General features: G+C 39.3%; 1 protein-coding gene across 1 annotated transcript in view; it reads left to right on the forward strand.

Moving 5' to 3' along the window:
• The window catches only part of COL4A5 (collagen type IV alpha 5 chain), a 90,558-nt gene extending 67,566 nt beyond the window's left edge, over positions 1–22,992 (forward strand). Inside the window, exons 35-51 of the mRNA XM_075513134.1 lie at positions 943–1,032; positions 1,755–1,894; positions 2,833–2,959; positions 4,228–4,308; positions 4,866–4,964; positions 5,537–5,587; positions 6,423–6,608; positions 13,215–13,348; positions 13,755–13,827; positions 13,976–14,047; positions 14,427–14,555; positions 14,830–14,928; positions 16,243–16,455; positions 16,802–16,979; positions 17,533–17,647; positions 17,967–18,139; positions 20,246–22,992. Of these exons, the coding sequence (XP_075369249.1) occupies positions 943–1,032; positions 1,755–1,894; positions 2,833–2,959; positions 4,228–4,308; positions 4,866–4,964; positions 5,537–5,587; positions 6,423–6,608; positions 13,215–13,348; positions 13,755–13,827; positions 13,976–14,047; positions 14,427–14,555; positions 14,830–14,928; positions 16,243–16,455; positions 16,802–16,979; positions 17,533–17,647; positions 17,967–18,139; positions 20,246–20,327 (2,042 nt within the window). The 3' untranslated portion in view covers positions 20,328–22,992. The remainder of the gene's footprint in view (positions 1–942; positions 1,033–1,754; positions 1,895–2,832; positions 2,960–4,227; positions 4,309–4,865; positions 4,965–5,536; positions 5,588–6,422; positions 6,609–13,214; positions 13,349–13,754; positions 13,828–13,975; positions 14,048–14,426; positions 14,556–14,829; positions 14,929–16,242; positions 16,456–16,801; positions 16,980–17,532; positions 17,648–17,966; positions 18,140–20,245) is intronic.
• The last annotated feature ends 211 nt before the right edge of the window (positions 22,993–23,203 follow it).

Here is a 23,203-nt window from a genome sequence, read left to right on the forward strand (position 1 = left end):
GATTGGGATGTTAATCCAGGTATATCTAAGCAAAGCCTAGGGATTTACACTTAAAGCTGCAGCACAGTTTTGGGACATTTAAAATCATTATCCAAACAGCTTGCTTTGAGCTCTTTCCTTCTAACAGACCCAAAAGCTGTTTTAAGCTGATCCCATTGAAGATTAGGATAGCTTTTAGGATGACTGGAAAAGTGCTTGCTGTTTGAGCAAGCAACATGACTGCAGGATCTGCCAACAGGACTTGGCCTATTTCATATGCTTATTTCTTATATTATTAGTCATTATACTTGGACTTTGCAAATGGCTAAGTGAATGTATTGCAAAGGCTGTCTGGATGTCACATCTTTGCTTTCAAGAATTGCAAGGATCAAGAAAACGAATTCTGTTTTGCACTGCTTCTTCCTACACTATAACAAATTATCTGAAATATTGAATCTTTGCTCACTATGTCTAATATAGGTCTTGCTCTAAATATCTTGTTGGGCTTGGGGAATTTTTTTAACCATCCAGGACTCAAACTAGTTTGAGCATTGTAGGTCACATTTAATTCCATAATAGAAGCTACTGACTACCTATTGCAGATGAGAAAGAGATAATGTGTTCGTTCTGCAGAACAAGTCATGAGAGACCAAGTCACACCAGTACTAAATTGTTTCAGATGGTGACTAAATCATGGACTGCGATTTGACCCATTTCATTAGACTAATCTTCAAAACAAAGAAGTTGTTGCCCTGATGAAATCTTGGCTCAGAACAAACTGAAGATGTTTAATATTTCACTACAAGTGGGTGTGAAAAAGCATGTAGGAGCAGTATGAGGCCTAAAGCAACTCCAAATCCATTGCGTTTGTAATTAGATGACAAGCATATTCATATGAGAACACATGACTAACAGAAACTTTTAATTATTGCCATTAATTAACTAAAAACACAACTTTCCTAGGCATCAAGGGAGACATGGGGCCTCCTGGGCAGCCTGGACCAACAGGATCTCCAGGGTTAAAAGGTGTCATGGGAGAGATGGGCCTTCCAGGTTAGTTTCTGTGCCTGTATTTTACTTCAGTTTGGCCACTGTTTTCCTTTTTTATACTACAAAGGTGGATCTGCTTGTGTGCAGTATCTAATAATATATTTAAATGGCAATGCAGATGAGGAATACATAAAGCCCTACATACGTACTTGTTGAAATAGTACATAAGAAATTGGAAATACCCATTAAAACAGAAAATGCAAATATATTGTAAATACATATTACTTTAAAGTGCTTACAGATGTAGAAGTGGAATGATCTACATTTTGTAATTTTCATCCTCTTCTGGTTTCTCAGATCCACTCTGTGAAAGTTCAGAAAAAAGATGATTCTGTAAACCTACCTGTCAGAAGACAGACAACAGACACAAGCAAAAGGGGAAGGAGAAAGTGAATTCCATTATTTAGAAAGATTGCTGAAACAAAAATTCCAGTTTCTGAGGATTCTAGTATTAAATTGTGCCTAGATACTACAAAGAGATATTTGGATTTGTGTAAATTAAGAATAAAAAAAGAAAGCTTAGAAATGTCATGCAAAAAGCCATGAGAGATTTTAGATAATTGTTTTAGTTTGTTTTTAAAAATAAAAACACATTAGGTATTCAAAGCCAGCCAGTCAATTTGTTAGTGCTTTCTAGTTCAGTTGCTGTAATTTGCGTGATTTCTCTAAACCACTGCAGAAGTTTTATTTATATTTATAAAACTTGTATTTTATCTTTTGGACAGGTCCCCCAGGGATTAAAGGCAGCCAAGGAATAGCAGGACGTCCAGGGCAGCCTGGACCTGCAGGATTTCCTGGATTGAAAGGGGAGAAAGGTGACCCTGGTCTTCCAAGCATCGGTATTCCTGGTCTCCCTGGACCAAAGGTACATTTAGAAAATTCTTCAACAGAAAATTCCATGAGGAAATTAGATTCTGTGTTGATAATTTTTTTTTTACTGTAACTTAATATATATTATGTATAACTGTAAATATGTATATAAATACATTAATAACAAGGAGGGTTGACTGTGGTTTGTTCTTTTCAGGTGGGAGCAAAAATTTCTAATTTTAAAGATGAAAATATTTATATATAATTTAATGTGGTTAAAGGAGAAGATTGTTTACCAGACCTTTCAAGCTGGGTTCAGTTAGTGGCCTAGTCTGCACTGTGACACCCACTGAGGTTTTGGTAGGGATTTATACAATTAATATCATTGTTCCCATGTCTAACTATGTAGTTAATTCTAAAAAAAATTAAGATAACATGCATTTAAGAACAAATTACTGAGGAGCTGATATATCATGATTACTGCTGCTTAAAGTTTTTAAGTCTATATGAAACATTTGCACTATTATTTACCTATATCATCCTTTCTGTCACCCACAAAAAAGTGACAAAAAGGCCTACAGATATCTAGCAGCCTTCTCTGATGCCTTGCAGTTGATGTTGAGCAGCAATTAATTTAGTAAAAACATTGCATGATTAAAGCTCCACAGGTTTCTTTTTTTCTTCTGCATTATCATGGAGTAAAAATCCCTGTCTCTTCTGAAAGAAGAGAACACTTTTTTCTTTAATGTAGGCCAGTTCTGAGGAAAAGCTATGATGCTTTCTATACAAAATTGTAGGGGAAAACTGTTAAAATATTTACAATTGCTATTTCCAATTAATTTTCTGTGTGAGATCGTTAACAGTAAGTGGATATAAGGAGAAGTGTACACAATATAATGGTGACCTTTTTGTGATGGTAAGACTGGGAACATACAAGAAGGGCTTACCCATCTTACAAAGGCTGGATTCTTATTTCTGCTTAATGTTTTCCAGGGTGATCTTGGTTTGCCTGGATACCCAGGTAGTCCAGGCAGTAAAGGTATAGCTGGAAATCCTGGCTTGCCTGGATTTCCAGGCAATCCAGGTGCAAAAGGAGAACCAGGCCTTCCTGGATTCCCAGGTAATTCTGAACAGGATTTTTTTATTTTCCTTCTTGCTCTCCGATATTGGTATATACATCTAAACACAGTAGGTAATTGGTGGGCTGCAGCTTCTTTCAAAGTTTCTATCAATCTGCTGCTTCCAAGCTTTGTGCTGTTGGAATTGTCACTGCAAGAGTAAGTGTGTGAATGCATCAGTTGAGTGCCTTCTGAAATCATTCATCTGCTCTGAGGGGATGTAGCAGTTGTGTTAGCTAATGCTCTCCTCTCCCCACAGCAGTCAGACTCTCACCTTCTCTGACCCACAAAATACCTGTGTTTGGCTCCATATTTTTCCTTCATGAATTAATAAAAAAGTGTCATCAGGAAAACTGGGCTTTTTTAATAGCATTTATTGTCTAAAAATATGTTCTAAAGAGAAATCTCTTTCTGAAACATAATGAAATTAGGTTTTGCACTTTTCTCTAAAAAATATTAATAGAGTTTGTTCATGGGTATGTGTCAGTTCTTTCATTCTCAATTTAAAGAAACAAGGTTTTTACCTACACTGCATTTGCAGCAATAAAGGCTGTTCTACAAGTATGCTTGAGCTGCTTTAACGTAGGAAGTTAGGGAATTTATAATGGTGTAGTCATGGCAGCAGGAAGCTTAGAAGAGAACAAAACCTGGCCATGAACCTGACAGTTTTTAACCTTGGCTTCATGTCACGCCTGAAAGACTATGAACAGTCAAAACGGTGTATGGAGACACTACCTTGATCAGGCTCAGATGCTGTTCAGAACAGACACACTGCAACGGATCAACTGTTGTTTCTACCTCCCGCTCAGTTCATGCTGTAGGGGTGAGAATCCAGTGTAAATTCTAACTAAGACCATTTTTATTAAGATCCTTTTTCAGGAAAGGACAAGAGGATTGGGGAAGGACTAGCCAGCCACCATTCATAATATTTCACTTTGTTGTCAAGCAGAAACACCTGTCTCTAAAATGGTAATTTCCTAGCAGACTGCCAGACTTACTGTGTCCTTGGCCACTGGCACTCAACAATTAAGAAGACAGAGTCTTGAGAGTAGCAGCGAGGACAGTTGTGCTAGTATGTTTTGGTTCTGTATGTTCTTTGCTTTATAATTCATCTCCTTAATCAGCTGTAAATTTGCAATATGAGCATAAATACAGTATCTTGATACAATTAGCTCATTTGTTACTGAGGGCATCTCAGATTGTAGCATTTCAAGATCTGCTGAAAAGCCAGTTTGGTGCTTAATTTGATTGAAATGCCTGTACTTTACAGGAACACCAGGAATTCCAGGACCAAAAGGTATCGAGGGGCCTCCAGGTAATCCTGGCCTGCCTGGACCACCTGGCCCAGTAGGTGAGCATGAACAGTGTGGCAAAGGTCCGCTGCTTCTGTGAAAAACATAACAGATGAAGCCACTTCCTATCTTCTTATCTTTTTAACATCATGAAAATGCAGCTATATGTATATGGATGCTCAAACATCATTGCACCCACTTAGTTCGCTGAAATTAAACAGAAAAGAAAGAAGTTTTAACTTTCTCTTGACGATTTGTGTCTGCTGTCATAGTCATATCATTAGCTATTGAAACAAGAAGTTAACTGTTTTGGTATTTACCAGCTTTATTTATATTAAGTTCTCCAGTGGTCTAACCTGTTTTTATAGGAGCAAAATTCTAATGTATCCTAAAGGGAACCATTATATTATTTTTAGCAAACACTAACTGCTTAAAAGGTCACAGGCCTTAAAAGCCTTTCTGAATTGTCAGGGGGAGAGAGAGAGGTAGAGAGAGAAAGGTTTTAATTTTAAGATTACACCCTCGTGAATTTGTTATTAACTGTCACACCTTCAGATTGCCTTTTTTTATTGCAGGTTAGGCATTACTGTGCTAATGTGTTCTATCCCCCTTTTAGGTGATATCGGTCGTCCTGGCCCTCCTGGTCCTCCAGGGGAGAAGGGACACCCTGGTCGAGACGGTATCCCTGGACCAGCTGGTCAGAAGGGCGAACCAGGTTAGGTGTCCTTCCTGTTTGTTTTCTCCTCTTCACTCTGCGTTGTGATGTCCTGCTTTCTCTATTCTATTTTTCCTATAACTGCCCATATACCTTCAAAGCTGCTTCTGTGGTTCCCAGCTGCTGAATGGTTCGCAAAGGGTGCTGTCAAGCTGCCAGTGAAGCACAGGAGAATAATTCAATCAGCTCTTAGATTTTTATTACCTGACTTCAACACCATTCCCTGTTCCTGTATTCCATGGTAGCTGTATTGCTTCAACTCAGTTACAGAATGGATAAATGGTGTAATGTCTGCCTAAAGATAGAACACCAACCAAAAATGCCAATGTATTAACTCCCCAAATCTGAGAGCATCTTGTGAACAGATGGAAATACTTAAGAAAGTTACAGATACATTTTAGTAGCAAAACCTCTAGTTTTGGTGTAGGCTGGTGAGTGAATGAGAATCCTGGTAGTCTCAAGGAATCAGAGATTTAGATGAACTGCGCTTTCATCATTCTCAGCCTGATATTCCTATTCCTGGAGACCTGAAAGCGAAATGGTCATTATTAACTGAATCTGTTTCTTTTCAGGTCTACCAGGTTTTGGGCGCCCAGGACCTCCAGGACTCCCAGGATTGTCAGGTAAAGTTTCTCTGTTGTTCTTTGTTAAAAAGGTTGAATGTAAAATATATCTATACAACAAAAAAAGAAGGGCATGTTGTATGTTCTGCAACAAATGAATGCCATAGCAACAACTAAAACAACTTTTTTTTTCCTCAGCAGACCGTTTTCAATTAACCAAGGTAATAAATACATTCATTACTGACTACTGAATTTTGTAAATTAGCAATTATGCAGACAGAATAAATCCACACATGATAATAGTCTACTGCATTGTGTGGAACTTTGCTGATTTGTCTCAGTAAATAAAGCATTCATACAACAGATGAAAAATGAAGCTGCTTTGAAAATATAGCAAGTAGCTATATTTGTGAAGCAACTTCACAACCTAAATTATATTATTTTCCAGTAGCATTAAAGCTCCTGAAGTCCTCAAGCTTATTTGAAAATTTTGCAAGTATGTCTTAACTTTCAGCAGCATCTCAAAAAAATGATGAAGTCTTAATAGTGACAGATTTCTTCACAGGTATATAAAAGCTCATGAAAGCATTGCTTGTAGGCTTACAAACTCAGAGGATGTTTATGAATTACAGCATCACTGAGTAGTAAAGTGAGACTTAGTAAGACCTTTTAACATGTCAGAAGCTATAGCCCTTTCTCCTGCAAGAATTATTATCCCTAACTCTTTTCTGAATGTTAGACCAATTTTATACTGTCTTGCTGCGCAAATGAGGTGAGTTGTGGCCAGACTTGCACCTTCTGCAAGAGAGAGAAACGGCTCTGCAAATTGACATTTGGACTTTTCTGCATATCAGTGTGTAACAGTATTCATAAATACGGCTGTTTGATTTTACAGGGCAAAAAGGAGAACCGGGGTTACCTGGCCCACCAGGGCCCCCTGGACTTCCAGGTCTGAAGGGAGAACCAGGTTTCCAGGGATTCCCTGGTCTACAGGGTCCACCAGGTCCACCAGGATTACCAGGGCCACCTCTGGAAGGTCCTAAAGGTAGCCCTGGCCCGCCAGGTGTTCCAGGAAGGCCAGGTAAGAGCATGATCCATACCTATCAACATCTGCCAGTACTTTCATATTTTGCTGGTAGGTTATCAGCCTTTAAACTTCCTCAATTTATTTGGATGGATAAGTCAAGCCTCGTGGCATAGGTCTTAATGTTTGTGGGCAACCAGAGGATTTGTTGCCAAACGTAACTATCTAAAAATAAAACAGCCTCAGTTTCTATTTGTTTCTGATACCTGGCAGCAAAAATCCAATGCGTTAATAAACGGGAGATTCTCCGCATGCTGTCACAGTAATCATCTAGCGAGCACGATATCGACTTTTGAATATCTGATACCTTTGCAGTATTGTCACGTGATCAGCAAATATCATCGCGCACAAAAAAACAAACGTAACAAACCCCATCATTTTAAGAGTCATGAAAATCAAATTCACGCTAGCATCACAGCATGATCAAATTGGATAGCTGCTCTTCATCTTCGTGTCATGTAACATAAGTCACTGCTCCATTGTGTCACGTGGCTCCCGTGGACTCAGTGCACCATCATGCCGTGTTCATCTTTCCATTCCATGTTTGCATTTTGTTCCTGCACCAACTAATTCTCAGAATGAAAAAACCACTATACTGAGTTAACATTGCTGAGCAACTCCCTGGCATGTATTAGAATTTGATTTATATTTTGTATCAAAGAATGTTTATTTGCATTTAGAATACTGCTCTTGAAAAATCTAACTTTAATGAACCTGTCACAGCTCTGACTCAAGCTTATTGCTGTATCTTGAGTCCAGACATACTTGGCCACCAGTAAGACTCATCTCACTTGACATGCTTGATACTCTCCTTAAAGGAGACTACTTTCAAACCAAGCTATTGGTTGATTACAGTTTTTTCTTTGCGTATAAATGGAGAATTAATATTTTTATTTATTGCCCTCAAACTCTGACCTCAGATTTTTACCCAAAGGAATTTTTGAATAACAGAAAGCTAGTTTTGAGTTAGTGCATTTGTAAAATAGCTGCCTCACATGTATTGTTCATTTTTAAGTATCAAAGGAGAGTTTAGTTTTGCAGGACACACTTAGAAAGATTTTAAGATTCATTTTTTCTTCATGCTTGCTTCTTATACAGGAGGAGGCAGTCCCACTGAAAAATGTTTTTAGAATGGAATTTTATCAAAATATTTTCACTAGAACTGGAATTGAGTAATATTTGATTATCCTCAATGGCAGTATGAGCTTTTCTCTTGTGCAGAGTAGGCTATGAACTCATCTATCCTAACTGTGCATTTTAAAAAAATGAGTCATTATAAACAACATTTGGTTTTAATTTATAACACCTAAAAACTGGGGTGCTGTTTGCCAGTATAATGAGGTTTTCTTTTAGTCCTAGTAAAAATATTTGAATTGTGTCATATCCTAAATCTGCTTTTTATGTGACTGGTGTGGAACAACCTAGTGGGTTAATAATTCACAGCCAGTCACAATTTCTTCCTGGTTTCCTATTTGGTCAGTGGAAGGAGGAGTGCGTGCCTTCCCCCTTTCTCCTGGAGGAACCCACTCCCTGCTGTGCCCCGGGGGCTCTAACCAGTAAGTGGAGCATCCCTGCAACAAGTTGGTAGTCCTAATTTGCTTTCCACTTTCCATGTGGCCTTGTCCTCTTCTGCCTAGTTGCTCACTGGCAGGTAGGAGTATGGGACAAGTAATTCCAGCTCTGCTCACTGTGGTTAGAGTGGCAGCTGAGGCAAGTGGGAGAAGGGGTGAAGGGTAGGAGATGGTGGGATGCTGGACTTGGTCTTTGTAATTTAAGTGTGCCCAAATAAAGGCCTAAGACATCCTAGATGTCAAGATCTTCCAAATATAATTCTTTTGTATGTAAAGTGGTACAGCAATTAAAACTTTGGCACAGGAAGCTGATTGGTCTATAAGAGTATAGCTGATTGGTCCATAAGTGTATAGGCTTTCATTTTTAAAAGATTCTTATACAGAGGATTTCTCCAAACTCTCAAAAAAAAAAAAAAAAAACCACCAGCTGAGCACCTCCTGATGTATAATGAAACTACCAACTGAGATTCTATGCTCTGCTGTAGCATTGGTGTTTTTATGAAGCTTCTCATCCTGTTTACACGTCTCTGCGTAAATCAGGTGCTTACTGACTCCCATCAGCTGGGGAGGTGGAGGAATGGTAGGACTCATTTTGTGCAGTTTTATGAGCATTGGCAGGGGGGACACAACCAGTGAGGTTCTGCTCAGCCATGTTCTCTCTCCCTCTCTCTCTCTCTTTTTCTCTCTCTCTTTCTCTTATTTCCATTTTTGTTGCATGCAATGTATAAAGTGAAGCATTTGTTTTGCTCAGTTATGCGTGAACTAATGTGGATAAACCAAACTATTATTGCAGTTCTGGTACAATCAGCACTCCAGCCTTTTGTTTCAAATGATAGCACAGTCTATTGTTGGAACGCTGATTTTGTAACATTTCAACATAAGGCAGCTAGTCATAAAAGCAGCTGTGTGGCTGTCAAATTATCCCCCTTCTAGGGACATAAATAAAACCAGAAGCTGTATGCATATACTGTTTGTTGTTGACTTCTGGGTATAGTCTAAGATTAGTAAAAATGATGAAGTCAAACATGGTGTAGCTCCCTGACCTCAGTTGAGTTGCCCCTAAAACAAACGTTAATAGATGATGTTGGGACGGATTTATTAATCAATTATGAAATTAAGCCAATTTCCAGGGCAACACAACATTGCTGTTACTCCACATGTCTATTTGCATTGCTATGAATAATAATAGTTTGGTGTTTTGCATACTGTATGTAAAGGAATATTGAGCTAAATCTAAAAAGAAAGGTTTAGTTGAATATGTTAGCTTGTTGATATTTCTAACAATGTTGATGTTTTTCCCCTTGTTCTAATGATGACCTTGGTGAACTCTGACCCCCTACTCCCAGGTCCCTCAGGTTAGCCCCTTAACTCCAAAATAATAACTTTGCATGAAAATGAATGTATATACTTTTGTAGTGTCTAAATGTAGATATGCTGAGTCATTTTTCAGACATACCTTTTACTTTGTGGTAGAAAAGAAAAGCTCAGAGTTGGCTTTCAGACTCTTCCTCCGTGTTGTTTTAGGACTGACATTGGAAGGACATAGTGGTGCTCTCCCCATGGTGGAAGATCATGTGGGTCCAGATTTGCAAGGCTTTTATAGAGTGTCCCCAACTGTGAAACTTGTTTTAGCATATTTATTCTCAGTGCCATTGAAAAAAAATATATACTGTTTTTCATCTTTTTTAAAAAAGCATATTGTGCTGTCCTCCCATGTCTTTGCTGTATAATTGTGTTTTGCAGCTTGGGCAAATGACAGTATTCATTTTTGTAACACCTGCTACTGTTGATTTTGGACACTCTCAAGTGACTTAAATAAATTAGATGCTGCTTTTATACCAACAGTGTCTGTAGGAAAATTTATCCAGAATAACAGTGATGCTTTACATTCCCAACTTAGAGCATTGTAACTTTCCAATGCAGAGAAATCCTCTTTTCCATTGTTTTGCTTTACCAGCACATTTAGAGGAAATGAGGAAAGCTCTTCCTTTAACATGTATTTAATGAAAATGAAGCATACAGCCCTCCCCTCCCTAACACTAGGGCAGTGAAACAGGATTGGTAAGAACGTGGTCATTTTCACAAGTTTATCATAATTTTAGCATATCAGCATGTAGCACAAGCCAGCTCTTGGGAGGATTTTTAACATCTGTGTCTAGATTGAAAATGACTTGGTATATCTGTTTAATAATAATGATGACTTTAGGTTTTGCTATGATGACTTTCAGGAAGCAAAGAACTGTCATCAAAATTTAATAAAGGAATACATTTTAGTTTTTAGTGTGCCATCCTAAGCACTGTGAGGTAGGAAGTGTGGTAGCCCCTGATGTTTGAATCCTAGCTTTATGCAGTCATGTAAAAAAATGAATGTGGCTTTGCCTTTTAATTAAACTGTGGTCACACAAGCAGTAACCACACTTTCAAAGACAGCTACCATCATGGGTATGCTGAGAGGCACTTATCAATTGCTTCATGTTTTGTTCCACCTTGTGACTGTGCCCAGCCAGAATTCAATAATCAACAAGTATAGGACAGATTTATAAATCATAGCAAAACTTATCTAACAGTGAAATATAGTTTATAAGTACTTAACAGTAACAATGAAATGTCCATGTCATTATTTTTAACAACTGTATTACAGTTAGTATTTAAAATAATTTACCAAATATGTAAGAAATAGTGCATTGAGGTAAACCTGATGTGTATTTATTGTAGTTTTTAGCTGCAAATTGCATGGTGATATGTTGATATATTTAAATCATTTCACTGACATGAAAGATGCAAGTGGCACAGGAGCTAAAATATGTATTAATTCAGGAGCACAGTAGGGACAGCCAGCTTACCTTTTGAAAGAGGACATTTAAATGATTTTTCTAAGGATGTTATCACGTGCCGTTCTCCATAATAACCTTAAGCAGGTAAATTAGCATCTTGTGGTATTTTTATCAAGAAAAAAATGCCAACAGTAAAGACAACAAATTCTAAATTTTTAAGTTCTGCTGTATTTTTGCTTATAGCATTTGCAGCCCTTTTGATCCATGTCAATCCTGCTTACCATTTTGAAGAGGGTATAAGCCTACTTCTCGGTCCTAGAATTGTATTCAGAGATAGTTGAGGCTGATACCTGATTAGTGGTGATAAGTTCTGTTAATCACGCTTCCCACCTGCCCAAAGCAGAATTTTGCTCAAGAGTAAACTGTCATTCACAATTTACCTGCCCATCTGCCAAGCTCCAGGCCCTGTGATGTTGAACATTGTCAGTGAAATGGTTACATATTCCAAACCCCATTGCAAGTGGGACTAACCAGTCACAGGCCTCAGCTGTAATGTTAAAGCAATAACACATTCTTTAGTAAAGCTTTAAGTTTGCTGTTAAATGAAGTGTCAAATTAGTCTTAGTAGAGCCTAGTCACCAGAATAACTTGTATCTGAAAATACATATCGTTGTGTATTTATGTATGGTTTTATGCATGCATGTGGATTAGATTGTAAATACAAAATATGCTGGTGAAATGGGTTGTTGTGTAGTGTATATGCTGTCATCTGTACTATTTCTAACTAGTAATCTTGTTTTGTACTGTGTGATGTCTGACCCTTCTAACATCGATCATTGGGCTTTGGTGAACTCTGATCCTTCCAGGTCCTCCAGGTTAGACTCTTAACTCGGTCAATTTATTTTACTGCGTTGCACTTGATGTAAGAGAAACGGATGTTTTCCTGTAATTCTGTGATTATCTTTTTAAGGACTGTGGTTACCCTGCAGATTGTATGTGTTTGATTAGCATGCCTCAGTTGGTAACCTGTTATTATCTTGCATGTGTACAGTACTAGACCAGTATAAAAGAGCAAAATGAACACAAAAAACCCTTGCATGATGGGATGTTTTCTGTAGCTGAAACTGCTACAGGATATGTGTGAAACCTGGTACAAAATTGCTGTTGATTTAAAAAGAAAAATTTTGGAAGGAATTCTATACTCAGATTTGCATGCAGAAATACAGCTCATCAAATTTATCCACTGAATATAGACTATGAGGATGTCAAAGGAGATCTTAAATTATTCGAGGATGCAGAAGAATTGAAAATCCAGCACACTGATGTTGTTAGATTTGTTGTACTACAGGGAAGAATGTCATAGCACTGTCCTGCAAAGAGATCCTTCTGTTAATCCAATTATGAGATCTAACTTGTAAAATGTTATTAGCTGTCACTGCACTTGCTTACGGTTTGTTTTGCTACAAATTAGTATCAGTTACCTTCTATTTAGATGGTGGCATAAAGGGGGGGGGGGGGGTGTCTCATCTTTCAGTTCTCCAAATACCTAAGTTTCTTTTAAATCAACTGCTTTGCTTTGGATTAATGTGGCTGTAGCAAAGGGAAAATATTGAAAGACCAGCCCAGTTCCTCTATTGGATTTACACAGCATAATTCTACTAAAGATAGACAAGTCAGCTGGAGGGAGAGTCATTCACCATAAGGAAGTTTCTGCAACTCAGATTATTATTTAGGCAAGGCAGAATGATGGGCTTCCTGCGGCCCAGCGGTCAGTAGACAGTATAGACCGGGCTCCTCAATAGGTATGTCAAATTCTAACAGCAGAAAAGCAGCAATATTTTACATTGTTGAGACTGGCTTTCAAAAGGAATTCAGTCTGTTAAGCTAGCACTTAAGAGATGGTGAATGCAATGCAGGTCAGCAGAGGGGATATTTGTACCATCTAATTTTGGGTTTCTTGGCTCCTACTAAAGGCACCGGTCTGGTCACTGGTAAGCTTCTAATGCAGGTGAGTTGCACTGCCTTCTGGAAAGACCTGCTTCTCTTTATCAGCTAGGTAAGGAGCCTTGGTTCCTGATTTGGGTAGTGCAAATAATCCCTCTATTTGTTTTCCTTTTAGTTTATCCTGAATTCAGCATTGAAATAGAGCTGGGAAGTCAAGCCAATAGATCTTTTAATTTTTTTTACGCTGAAGGAACAAACTTGGGGAGAATGGTTGATATGTACTGATATATGCATATTTGTTCTGCAATGTTAAGGTCCACCAGGCCCAGAAGGTCCACGAGGGCCACCAGGCAGTGGAGGACTTAAAGGGGAAAAAGGGAACCCAGGTCCACCTGGCCCACCTGGCCTGACTGGTCAAAAGGGAGATCAAGGACCGCCTGGACGCCAGGTAGGACAAGAAATGGAGTTTTCCCCCTCGTTTATTTTTAAATGCAATAAAAATTGAATATATTTGGGTGGAATATGCAGTTTATCATAGTAAAATAAAAGCCAAAATGTGGTAGCTAACATCCTGTCTTTGTAGCAAGTAAGAGGGTCTTTTCCTTAATGACCCCCATCTGGGCAGGATGTCCCCCATTATATTCCCACGGGAGCTGGAGCTGTCAATGCACACTTCATGTTACAGTGTTCTCTGACAGCACTCAGTGCAGTGAGCAGAATGCATGGCCTCAGCCCTTCAGAGCACTAGTTCACGGACGCAAAGTGTGCTTATTTGTCCCCCAGCCACCTTTTCTATCTGTTTTTCTGAAACTGCTGAGGGAGATGAGTGAATAACGTGAAGCTGTTCTGTTCAGGGGGATCCTGGTCGTCCAGGTCTGAATGGAATGAAGGGTGACCCCGGGGTTCCAGGCGTTCCAGGATTCCCAGGTATTTAACTAGCATTTCAAGTTAAAACCTCCAGACACAGTAACAGCCCCTGAGGGAGAAAAGCAGCCTGATTTTGGCCATTCCTGCAGCAGATTTTGTAAGACAGCATGTTCTTTCACTGTGTAACTGTGTGAATTTGATATTTCAGGTATGAAGGGTCCCACTGGACCTGCAGGACCCGCTGGCCTCCCAGGCAGTCAAGGACTGCCAGGCCCACCAGGTAGGAGTCCTGGGTAGCATTAGTGTCACTTTTGCCTGCCAGTAGAATTTGTTACACAGATGTAGGACTGAGTCGGTCTCAGCCAGCAATGAAAGTAGTTAAGTGAGCAACAGCTTAAACACAATTCCAGGCTATACTTTTTAGCCCTACAAGCAATCCTACCATATTCTGTATTCTGTGTCCAGTCTACGTGAATTAACCCCTGCAAGAGCTGTCCTTTGCGGGGGGTCACCAAGAGCACTTTTTTGCCTTGTATATACACTTATTCTTTGCATTGATAGTGCTCTTGACTTCTGACTTTGCAGTAAAGAATAACAGAAACTGTTTCTAATGCTCTCTTCCACCTTGGTTTATCTAATACTAAGCTGCTTTCTCTCAGGTCCACCAGGTTTGCCAGGTACCATTGGACGAAGCATTGTTGTCAAAGGTGACCCTGGTCCCCCAGGTCCTCCAGGCCAGCCTGGGTCGAAAGGGCCACCTGGATTGCCAGGGCCACAGGGATTGCCAGGTATGATCCTAGGTGGCTGCAGAGAAAATGACTAAGAAGTATAGCTGACTGCAGGTTGCAACGCGAGCCACTTGGCATAGGCTGCCAAGACAAGTTACTGAATTCAGCAAGAGGTAATAGATAAATGTAGGGTTCTATCATATAAATCTGGTTTAATGGTCTGTTCTTGTCTAATGTATCATGAAGAAACAATAGATGAGTCCCAGACAATTTAAAGATTTCTGTAGCGAGATTTCAAGAGCTTTTATTTCACTTATGCATTTGTCTATTCTAGGTCAAATTGGTCTTCCTGGTGACCCAGGGCGAGATGGACTACCTGGTTTTGATGGTCCAGCAGGACGTAAAGGAGAGAGAGGTCTTCCAGGCCAACCAGGTATGGTGTTTATCCTATGAGGATCCAGTGGAAAAAGAGATGCTCCCTTTTGTGAGTGCACGCTAATATTGGGAAGTGAGATTTGCCTCAGGGGAATAATAAAATCATAATTTTAGGATTTTCTTAATGCAAAAATATTACAAGCAGCTGAACATACTTTGGTTTGGAATATTCTTGGAACCAATACATTGCTGAATAATATTGTAGAGTGCTTTATCTTAAGCTTAATGGCATCCCCTTTGCAACACAGATGACACACAGAAGATAATGAAGATAGTAAGAAACAGAAGAGAGAGATTAGTAAAATAATTTTAGTTTTGCATGGAAATCATGAATGCGGAAAAACAGACTTCATAAAGGAGAGAATTTCACCAAAGGCAGAGATCAGGCTACCATGCAGCTATTGCTGAGAATTACTGAATTATGACTTGAGAAAAGAAATCAGACTAGGCACTGGGACAATTTTCTAATGATGATGATACATATTAAGTAGCTATATATTGCAACTTGTGAGAAGAAGTATTAGAATTTAAACAGTTAAAACAGTACAAAAATCCATAATGCCTTTTTTCCTTTTTCTCTGAAAATCTCTATGCTCTATGAAATCTGTTAGCATTATTTTAGTGAAAAAATGTAAATAATAATGACTGTGGAATAACATAGTCTAAATATTTGTAGTTATATTTCCTGATATTTTTGCTCTTCAAGAACAAATGCCTTTTCTGATACCTTTCTCAGTCATATGACTCACTCTTGCTCTCATTCAAGGTTGTTGTAGCCTATTTCCACTTTTTGTAACCTACTCCAAAACTGGCTGCAGCTTTTCTATTCATTTTGGTGGGCTTTGGCTCAGGTGTTATCATAGCATGTCCTAGAGTGAGACTTGCTTCTGTTTCTGGCTCTGCCATTTATTTTGTGATCTTGAGCAAGATGTTTTAGCATCATCTTATTAAGCTGCCTACACAGATTAATGTGTTTTGGAATTGGGAAGCAGATTTGGACTCATTCCACTGGCTGTCATGTCCACTGCAGTTGTTATCTTAGTGCCTCACAACCTATTTAACTTCACAATACCCCTACAGCACCGGGAGGTTGCACTGTTATTTCATAACTAGCTATGACAGCCTCAGTGATTTTACCAAGCCTACATGAAAAAAATACTTTGAGGAAGATAGTGTTAGCAGATACCAGGTCCCCCAACTCACATGCACCTTAATCACAAGACCATGCTACCTCTCAGAGCTACGTTAGTCCTAAAAGAGCAAGAAAAGGTGTTAATAAATACCATGTGTTGTGTTTCTCTCATGTCAACAGGTTCACGAGGAATACAGGGACCTCCTGGTCCTGATGGCTTACAAGGCCCACCCGGTCCTCCTGGAACAGCTTCTGTTGCTCACGGATTCCTTATAACTCGGCACAGCCAGACCAGGGATACACCACTATGTCCACAAGGAACATCAAGAATATATGATGGATTCTCTCTTCTGTATGTGCAAGGAAATGAGAGAGCACATGGCCAGGATTTGGGTGAGATATTTTGTATGCTCTGTCTTTAAGGGGAAAGAGGTTGTGGCTGCTTCTTCAAATGCTCTGGTTCTCTGAAGATATGACAGTCTTAGAGATTTCTTAGATGAGGATGGGGAATGCATACTAAGATCTACTACCTCCAGAGGCTGCACATTTTAATTCAGGATAAAAGAATGTAAACCAAAGCTGAGAAGTTACATTTTTCCCACATGTGACAATTTGATAGCAGATGCTGTGCACTCACACGTGGAGAGGAAGAATACACAATTACTGTTCTCAAAGAATTGCTATAAAAAGAAATGAAGTGAAAACTTTGCTGTCACATTTTATGTATCTTACTCTGTAGGTACTGCTGGGAGCTGCCTTAGACGTTTCAGCACCATGCCCTTCATGTTCTGCAACATCAACAACGTTTGTAATTTTGCATCAAGGAATGACTATTCCTACTGGCTCTCAACTCCAGAGCCAATGCCGATGAGCATGGAGCCACTGACTGGGCAGAGCATCCAGCCATTCATTAGCCGGTGAGACAAAGCAGGCTATCAGGTCTCTTTTTTAATATCTGGATAAACAGCACATCTTACCCATGTATTTCCAACGTGCAGGTTGGATATTAGGAGATGAATCTACCATGTTTTCCTCTGGGAAATACTAGGAAAATAGCTTGCTTTAAAGTATTCATTGCCTCAAACGGTCTGTCTACATGCAACAGTGATAATTAGAGGCTGAAAGAACACTCCTTGACTGAGGAACCTATGTAGTCAGCAGTGCAAGGCCACCACGGACAGGAAAGAGAATATGAGAGCCATTAGCTCTAAGATTAAGGCATTCACTTGGGGACTTTGAGCTTCCAGTTTTTGTTTCAGGAACTGCATTGGTATTTTACCCAATGGTTGTTAGTGGAAATACAGGCAGATTTTTGCACTCCAAAATACACGAGAAGTAGAAGTCTAGGTTAATAGGACAGCCTCTCACAGGCTAGTTTTCCTCCCCTTCTCTGTGTAACAATTCTTAATAAAACACACTCCTATTATATTTTAATATCACGTGTTTCTCTGATACTTCCCCTGTGTCCAGATGTGTTGTGTGTGAAGCTCCTGCTATGGTGATAGCTGTCCACAGTCAGACCATTCAGATTCCTTCATGTCCTCCAGGCTGGGACTCCCTTTGGATTGGTTACTCTTTCATGATGGTAAGAACTGCCTCCTACTCCAGAAGTGGCTAGTACCCACTTGTGTCCTCAACTAGCTGCTTTAGGACTTCGTTAAAAACTATAATGGTTGTCATTCAAAAGCCTTTAACTTCAATGACCAACCATGGGAGCCAAGATTAACGGTGATTTTCTAGCACACAGAGCCCGGCGTAACTTATATTTATGAAGGTGTCTGACACCGCATTATTCTACCAAGGATGAACAGTGGCTCTTAGTAGTTGAATGCTGTGCTATTTCATTTTTAGCACCTACTGTAAGATTCTTGTTTGTGTGTTTCTTTCCTCCACCCCTACACCAGCACACTAGTGCTGGAGCAGAGGGCTCTGGACAGGCCTTGGCATCGCCTGGATCCTGTTTAGAAGAATTCCGCTCAGCTCCATTTATTGAATGCCATGGTCGTGGCACTTGTAATTACTATGCCAATTCATATAGTTTCTGGCTGGCAACTGTAGAAGTGTCAGAAATGTTCAGGTAAGAAAACCTGTTTCTTGTATATTTCTTTATTCCAGAATGAAAGCTTTGGAAACCAAATTTATTTTGAAGATCAAAAGAGATTTGTTTACAGGGGTATAGGGAAATAATTTAGTTTGTTTTCCCCTCACAACCAGTTTTTCAAGTGTTTCCTTAGCAAGCCTTTAGTATTATGTAAAAACTTGCTAGGGCACATTCTGTTTTGCAAGGAGTCATATTCTTTTTATGTCAATTGTTATTCACATTTAGTAGTACCTTCTCTGAAAGTAGTCCTACTGTAGTTACTGTATTTGAAGCCTAAAAGATCGATTTTTTTTTTTTTTTTTTTATTCTCCCCCCCCCCCCCCCCCCCCCCCGCCCTTTCAATAGAGTCAAATATTTGAAAAGGTAGTTCACAGACATACAAGGGACAGGTATGAAGGGCAAGATCAACTCTACTTAAACCTGTTAAGGCAGATGTTCATATAACCTGTTTTTAAAAGTCTTGTGTGAAGGAGGTTTCATACCCTCCATGGCAAGCATTTTTTCCAGTACTTTGCAGAAGAGTCAGGATGATATTTTGGCAGCAAGGAAGCCAATGGACATTCTGTCCTCAGCTTCTCTGCTATCTCCTTTCATAGAATAAATTGCTACTGCCCTGTTTGTGTACTGATAAAACCCTCATAAATATTCCCAATGCCACCAAATTGAAAAATGTAGCTTTGTGGTACAGGGCTGGCAATGTGCACTGTGTTCTATAGCAGTAGTGGCCCATAAGTTGGTTTTGTGTAACACCTACAACCATGATACTTAATGAGCATTGAACAGTCATTACTCTAAGTTTTCAGGGTAGTTGATCAGTGGTAATTCACTAGTGAAAACTGCCTACTAGCAACTACCATGCACCTTTGAGTTTTCTGTCTCTACTATTTTCTGTCTCATATAGACACAACTTCCTTTTTTCTTCTATTTTTTTAAAAGAAACTTAAGAATTGGACTTACTCTGTGTACACGCATGTTACACAAATACGTTATATTAATCTCCCACCTCCCTACCCTTTCAGAATATAAATAAATAATTTGGTAAAGCCATCACTTAAATACAAATCTCAGTGTAGCATTTTGCTGGCACCCAGGCAGCCAAAAAAGCCAATGGCATCCTGGCTTGTATCAGAAATAGTGTGGCCAGCAGGACCAGGGCAGTGCTCGTCCCCTGTACTCGGCACGGGTGAGGCTGCACCTCGAATACTGTGTTCAGTTTTGGGCCCCCCACTACAAGAGAGACATTGAGGGGCTGGAGCGTGTCCAGAGAAGGGCAACAAAGCTGGTGAAGGGTCTGGAGCAGAAGTCTTATGAGGAGTGGCTGAGGGAGCTGGGGTTGTTTAGCCTGGAGAAAAGGAGGCTGAGGGGAGACCTTATTGCTCTCTACAACTGCCTGAAAGGAGGTTGTAGCGAGGTGGGGTCGGTCTTTTCTCCCAGGTGACAAGTGACAGGACAAGAGGAAATGGCCTCAAGCAGCGCCAGGGGAGGTTTAGACTGGGTATGAGGAAATTTTACTTCACTGAAAGGGTTGTCCGGCATTGGAACAGGCTGCCCAGGGAAGTGGTTGAGTCGCCATCCCTGGAGGTATTTAAAGGACGTTTGGATGAGGTGCTTAGGGACATGGTGTAGTGGTGGTCTTGGTAGTGTTAGGTTTATGGTTGGACTTGATGATCTTAAAGGTCTTTTCCAACCTATATGATTCTGTGATTATTTTTTAATGGGCTGTTAAAGTACCCTTCAACTGAGAAACCCAAAGGCTACAAAGACCCCAGAAATACTGTCTCAAATGTAGAAAATTCACCTTCCACTCGGTTTGGTATTTGTGCTACATCATATGCTAGACTGAAGTAGTTGATGACCATACCTTGCATATACTGAGACACTGGACAGAACTGAGCATCTGTCACCTGGTGTTGAAGACATACAGAAAGATCACTCTTCAGGAAAACTCTCAAATACAGGGTTAATTCCCCACTTAGGTACTGAAGTGTTATCTTAAACTGTGAATGAAGTAGAAGTTTAAAGGAACAGCTCTGTAAACAAAGAAAAAGCTAACCTAACCTTACCTTTGTGTCTGTCAACCAGTAAACCTCAGTCAGAGACACTGAAAGCTGGAGACTTGAGGACGCGTATTAGTCGTTGTCAAGTTTGCATGAAGAAGACGTAACGTCTTGGAGAATGTTTTATAAAACAGTTGAAAATTCCTAAGATGCACTGTCTTCCAGCTGCAACAATGGTGCTACTGTGCAGAAAGAAAAGAAAAAACAAATCCAAACTCTTTTAACCATGCAAATTCAAGTGTACCTCACTCATGTGCCAAACTAAGGGTTGTTTGGTACATATTTGACAACAGGACTAAGATGAAAGACTTGACCTCTTGGAAACAGAAAAGAACACTTGAGGTTCACAAAGGATCAGAAGATGAAATTTTTCATTTCTCTCCCTGTACCAAAATGGCACCTTTTTGATCAACCAAGAGAATAAAGAAAAACACGACGCACTGAGTATGTTTAAAATAACAAGACTGCAGTTTTGAAAAACATTTTTTCATGGTGCTACTAACCCTACTGTATCCCAGGTTTTTAATATGAAATTTTAAGCTTATTTCTCTTTGTAAGTAATGAAATGTGTATATTGTGTAAACACCTTTTTAGTTGAAACTTTCAGTCATTTAGAAACAAACCAGACTGATATAAAAATGCTTATGTCTAAAATTAAAACATACGGCAGTATTTTATTATGAAATTTGTGGCACAGAGAGAATTTACCCCTCTTATGCCAACTTATTCATTTAGTATTTCATTTCCTTCCTCAGTTGCCAACCTGACATATTTGGGGAATGCACAATTATTCTGAAGTGATTTTGATCAGGGTTTTAAATGTTGTATACCATGCTATCAGTGGTTCTATCTGTGCTTAGAAATACCAATCCACTTGAAAAGGGTTTTTTTGTATCTTGTGAAAATACGTGAAATTATTAGCCATATCCTATATCCTTCTTTTCTGAATAAAAGTCACATTCACATTTTTAGTAATCAGTTTGGTTTAACAAAACCTGTTCCTTGGGAATATCCAGTTACCAAAGCATTTAAGATTATACTTACATGAAACCTCTACTCTGAAGTGGTGTCACGCATTTTATCCAAAAGAGTGTACACGCTAAGAAACCTTCTGAATAAAATAAAGCATAAGCTGGTGGAAACTGATCTTTTCCTATTTACAAATTAATCTTTTGTGAATTTATACACATCCACAATGTATTTACAGTATACAGCAACTCTTGTGTATGTATGGTTCACATAAGGCCTTGAAAGATGGTGCATGCAGTCTTTCCGATGTCATTTTGTAAGAATCCTACGGTGTGTATCTTTGAGTGTCACTACTTGTGCAATAGCTGAAAAGTGATCACTTTTGTATGCATGACTGTTCAGCTCCTATGGTCAGTGCTGTCTCATTTACCCGTATGTATAAGCAGAGCTCCCTGACAAAACACGACTATTTTTCAAGTGATGATACTTTAATATTTTCGTTGTATATTGCCACCTCAACTATCAATACAACTTAACTTGTGAATTAACATACTGCTTTATACAGGTGAAGTGTATTTGTTTATTGACTCCTGCTAAGTAATTTATCTGCTAATGGCTGTTCATTCTTCCTTTCAGTTACCATTGTAAACATGGAGCATCGGAAATCTCCTTGTTTTATGCACATTTGACAAAAGACATAGGACTAGTGACTGACCAGGTGGCAGTGACTTATACAATGAGATTGGTGCTGGTTTCAAAAGCTTTCAACTAAGTATGAAACTGAAGTTCTTTAGTTTAAAATGCAAAATATTAGTAGCTGCAGTTATATATGTTGGTAGAGAGCAGGCAATTCAGCAATGTGCATCCTTCAACTCATTTTAGTTTGGTTTGCTGATACATATAGAAATAAACTGAATGTGCTGCTACCTCCAAGAACTTGTTACCAAAGCTGAAATAAAATAGTAAGTCTCATCTTGTTAAACACAAGACCTTATCTTACTGCTGGCCCCTCAGAAGCCTAAAATGAACATAGCAGCTTATCCCTAGCTCCAAAAAAGTGGAAGAATGGATGCTAAGGTCAAGGAGCTCCCAGAGGAAAGAGCTCTCCCAGCCTTCCCTACCAACAGCACGTGTCTTGTGCTCACCAACAAGAAATATTCATATATGGGGACCTGGGAAAGGGCAGAACGTGTTTGTTCTAGCAGTGCATAAACAGTGCATCTTTCTAAGATTTGGGCTTCTCTCACAGCATGTAAAACAAAGCCCACTGCATTGAAAAGACAGGAGATACCATTCCAATCAAGATAGCCAGCACCCCAAACAGCTGCTGTTGTGGCCACTTTAGGTCCCAAACCTGTGAGATGACTACAGAAAAGGAAAATATGTCAAGTAGCTTCAACTTCTGCTAGATACATTCTCTGTTCTGCTCCTGCAGCTCTCACCCTGACCTGGAAAACAGTCCTGAACCTTAATCAGCTTCAGGCTGAGACTTCCAAAGGGGCTAATTTTTATTACAGGAAAAGTAGTCTAGAGAGGAAGGAGCATCTTTTAACTGAGACCTGCAGCAGAGATTCAAGAGATGTTGGTTTAATTCCTACCACACATTCTGTGCCTTAGAGCAGGTAAATCACTTGACCTGTGTTGGAGCGGAGTTACTGATCTATAAAAGAAAGCATGGTTATTATTTTCTCCTACTTCTTCTTGACTGCTTAGACTGTAAGCTCTTTGGAGCAGAGACATTGAGGAGGCTCAAATGTTGGTTGGGGCCTCTAGGTGCTATCCATCAGTATATAAACATTAAACGACAGGTAAAAGCTTGTGTTTGCAGATTTTATTCTTAAAAAAGTAAAAAATTGTTTTGAACATTAGAGCCTTAAAATAGTCTTCAACATAGCCTAAACATGACCTGGCTCAGAACACCACTTCTTCATCTATAGTTAAGGCTCTTTTTCCTGAAGTTTGATTGTTTTTTAACTAAAGATTTTATTCTCTTAACTAATCATGTAAAGTTAGT

The sequence above is a fragment of the Mycteria americana genome, chromosome 10, assembly GCF_035582795.1.
Source record: "Mycteria americana isolate JAX WOST 10 ecotype Jacksonville Zoo and Gardens chromosome 10, USCA_MyAme_1.0, whole genome shotgun sequence".
Lineage (NCBI taxonomy): Eukaryota > Metazoa > Chordata > Aves > Ciconiiformes > Ciconiidae > Mycteria > Mycteria americana.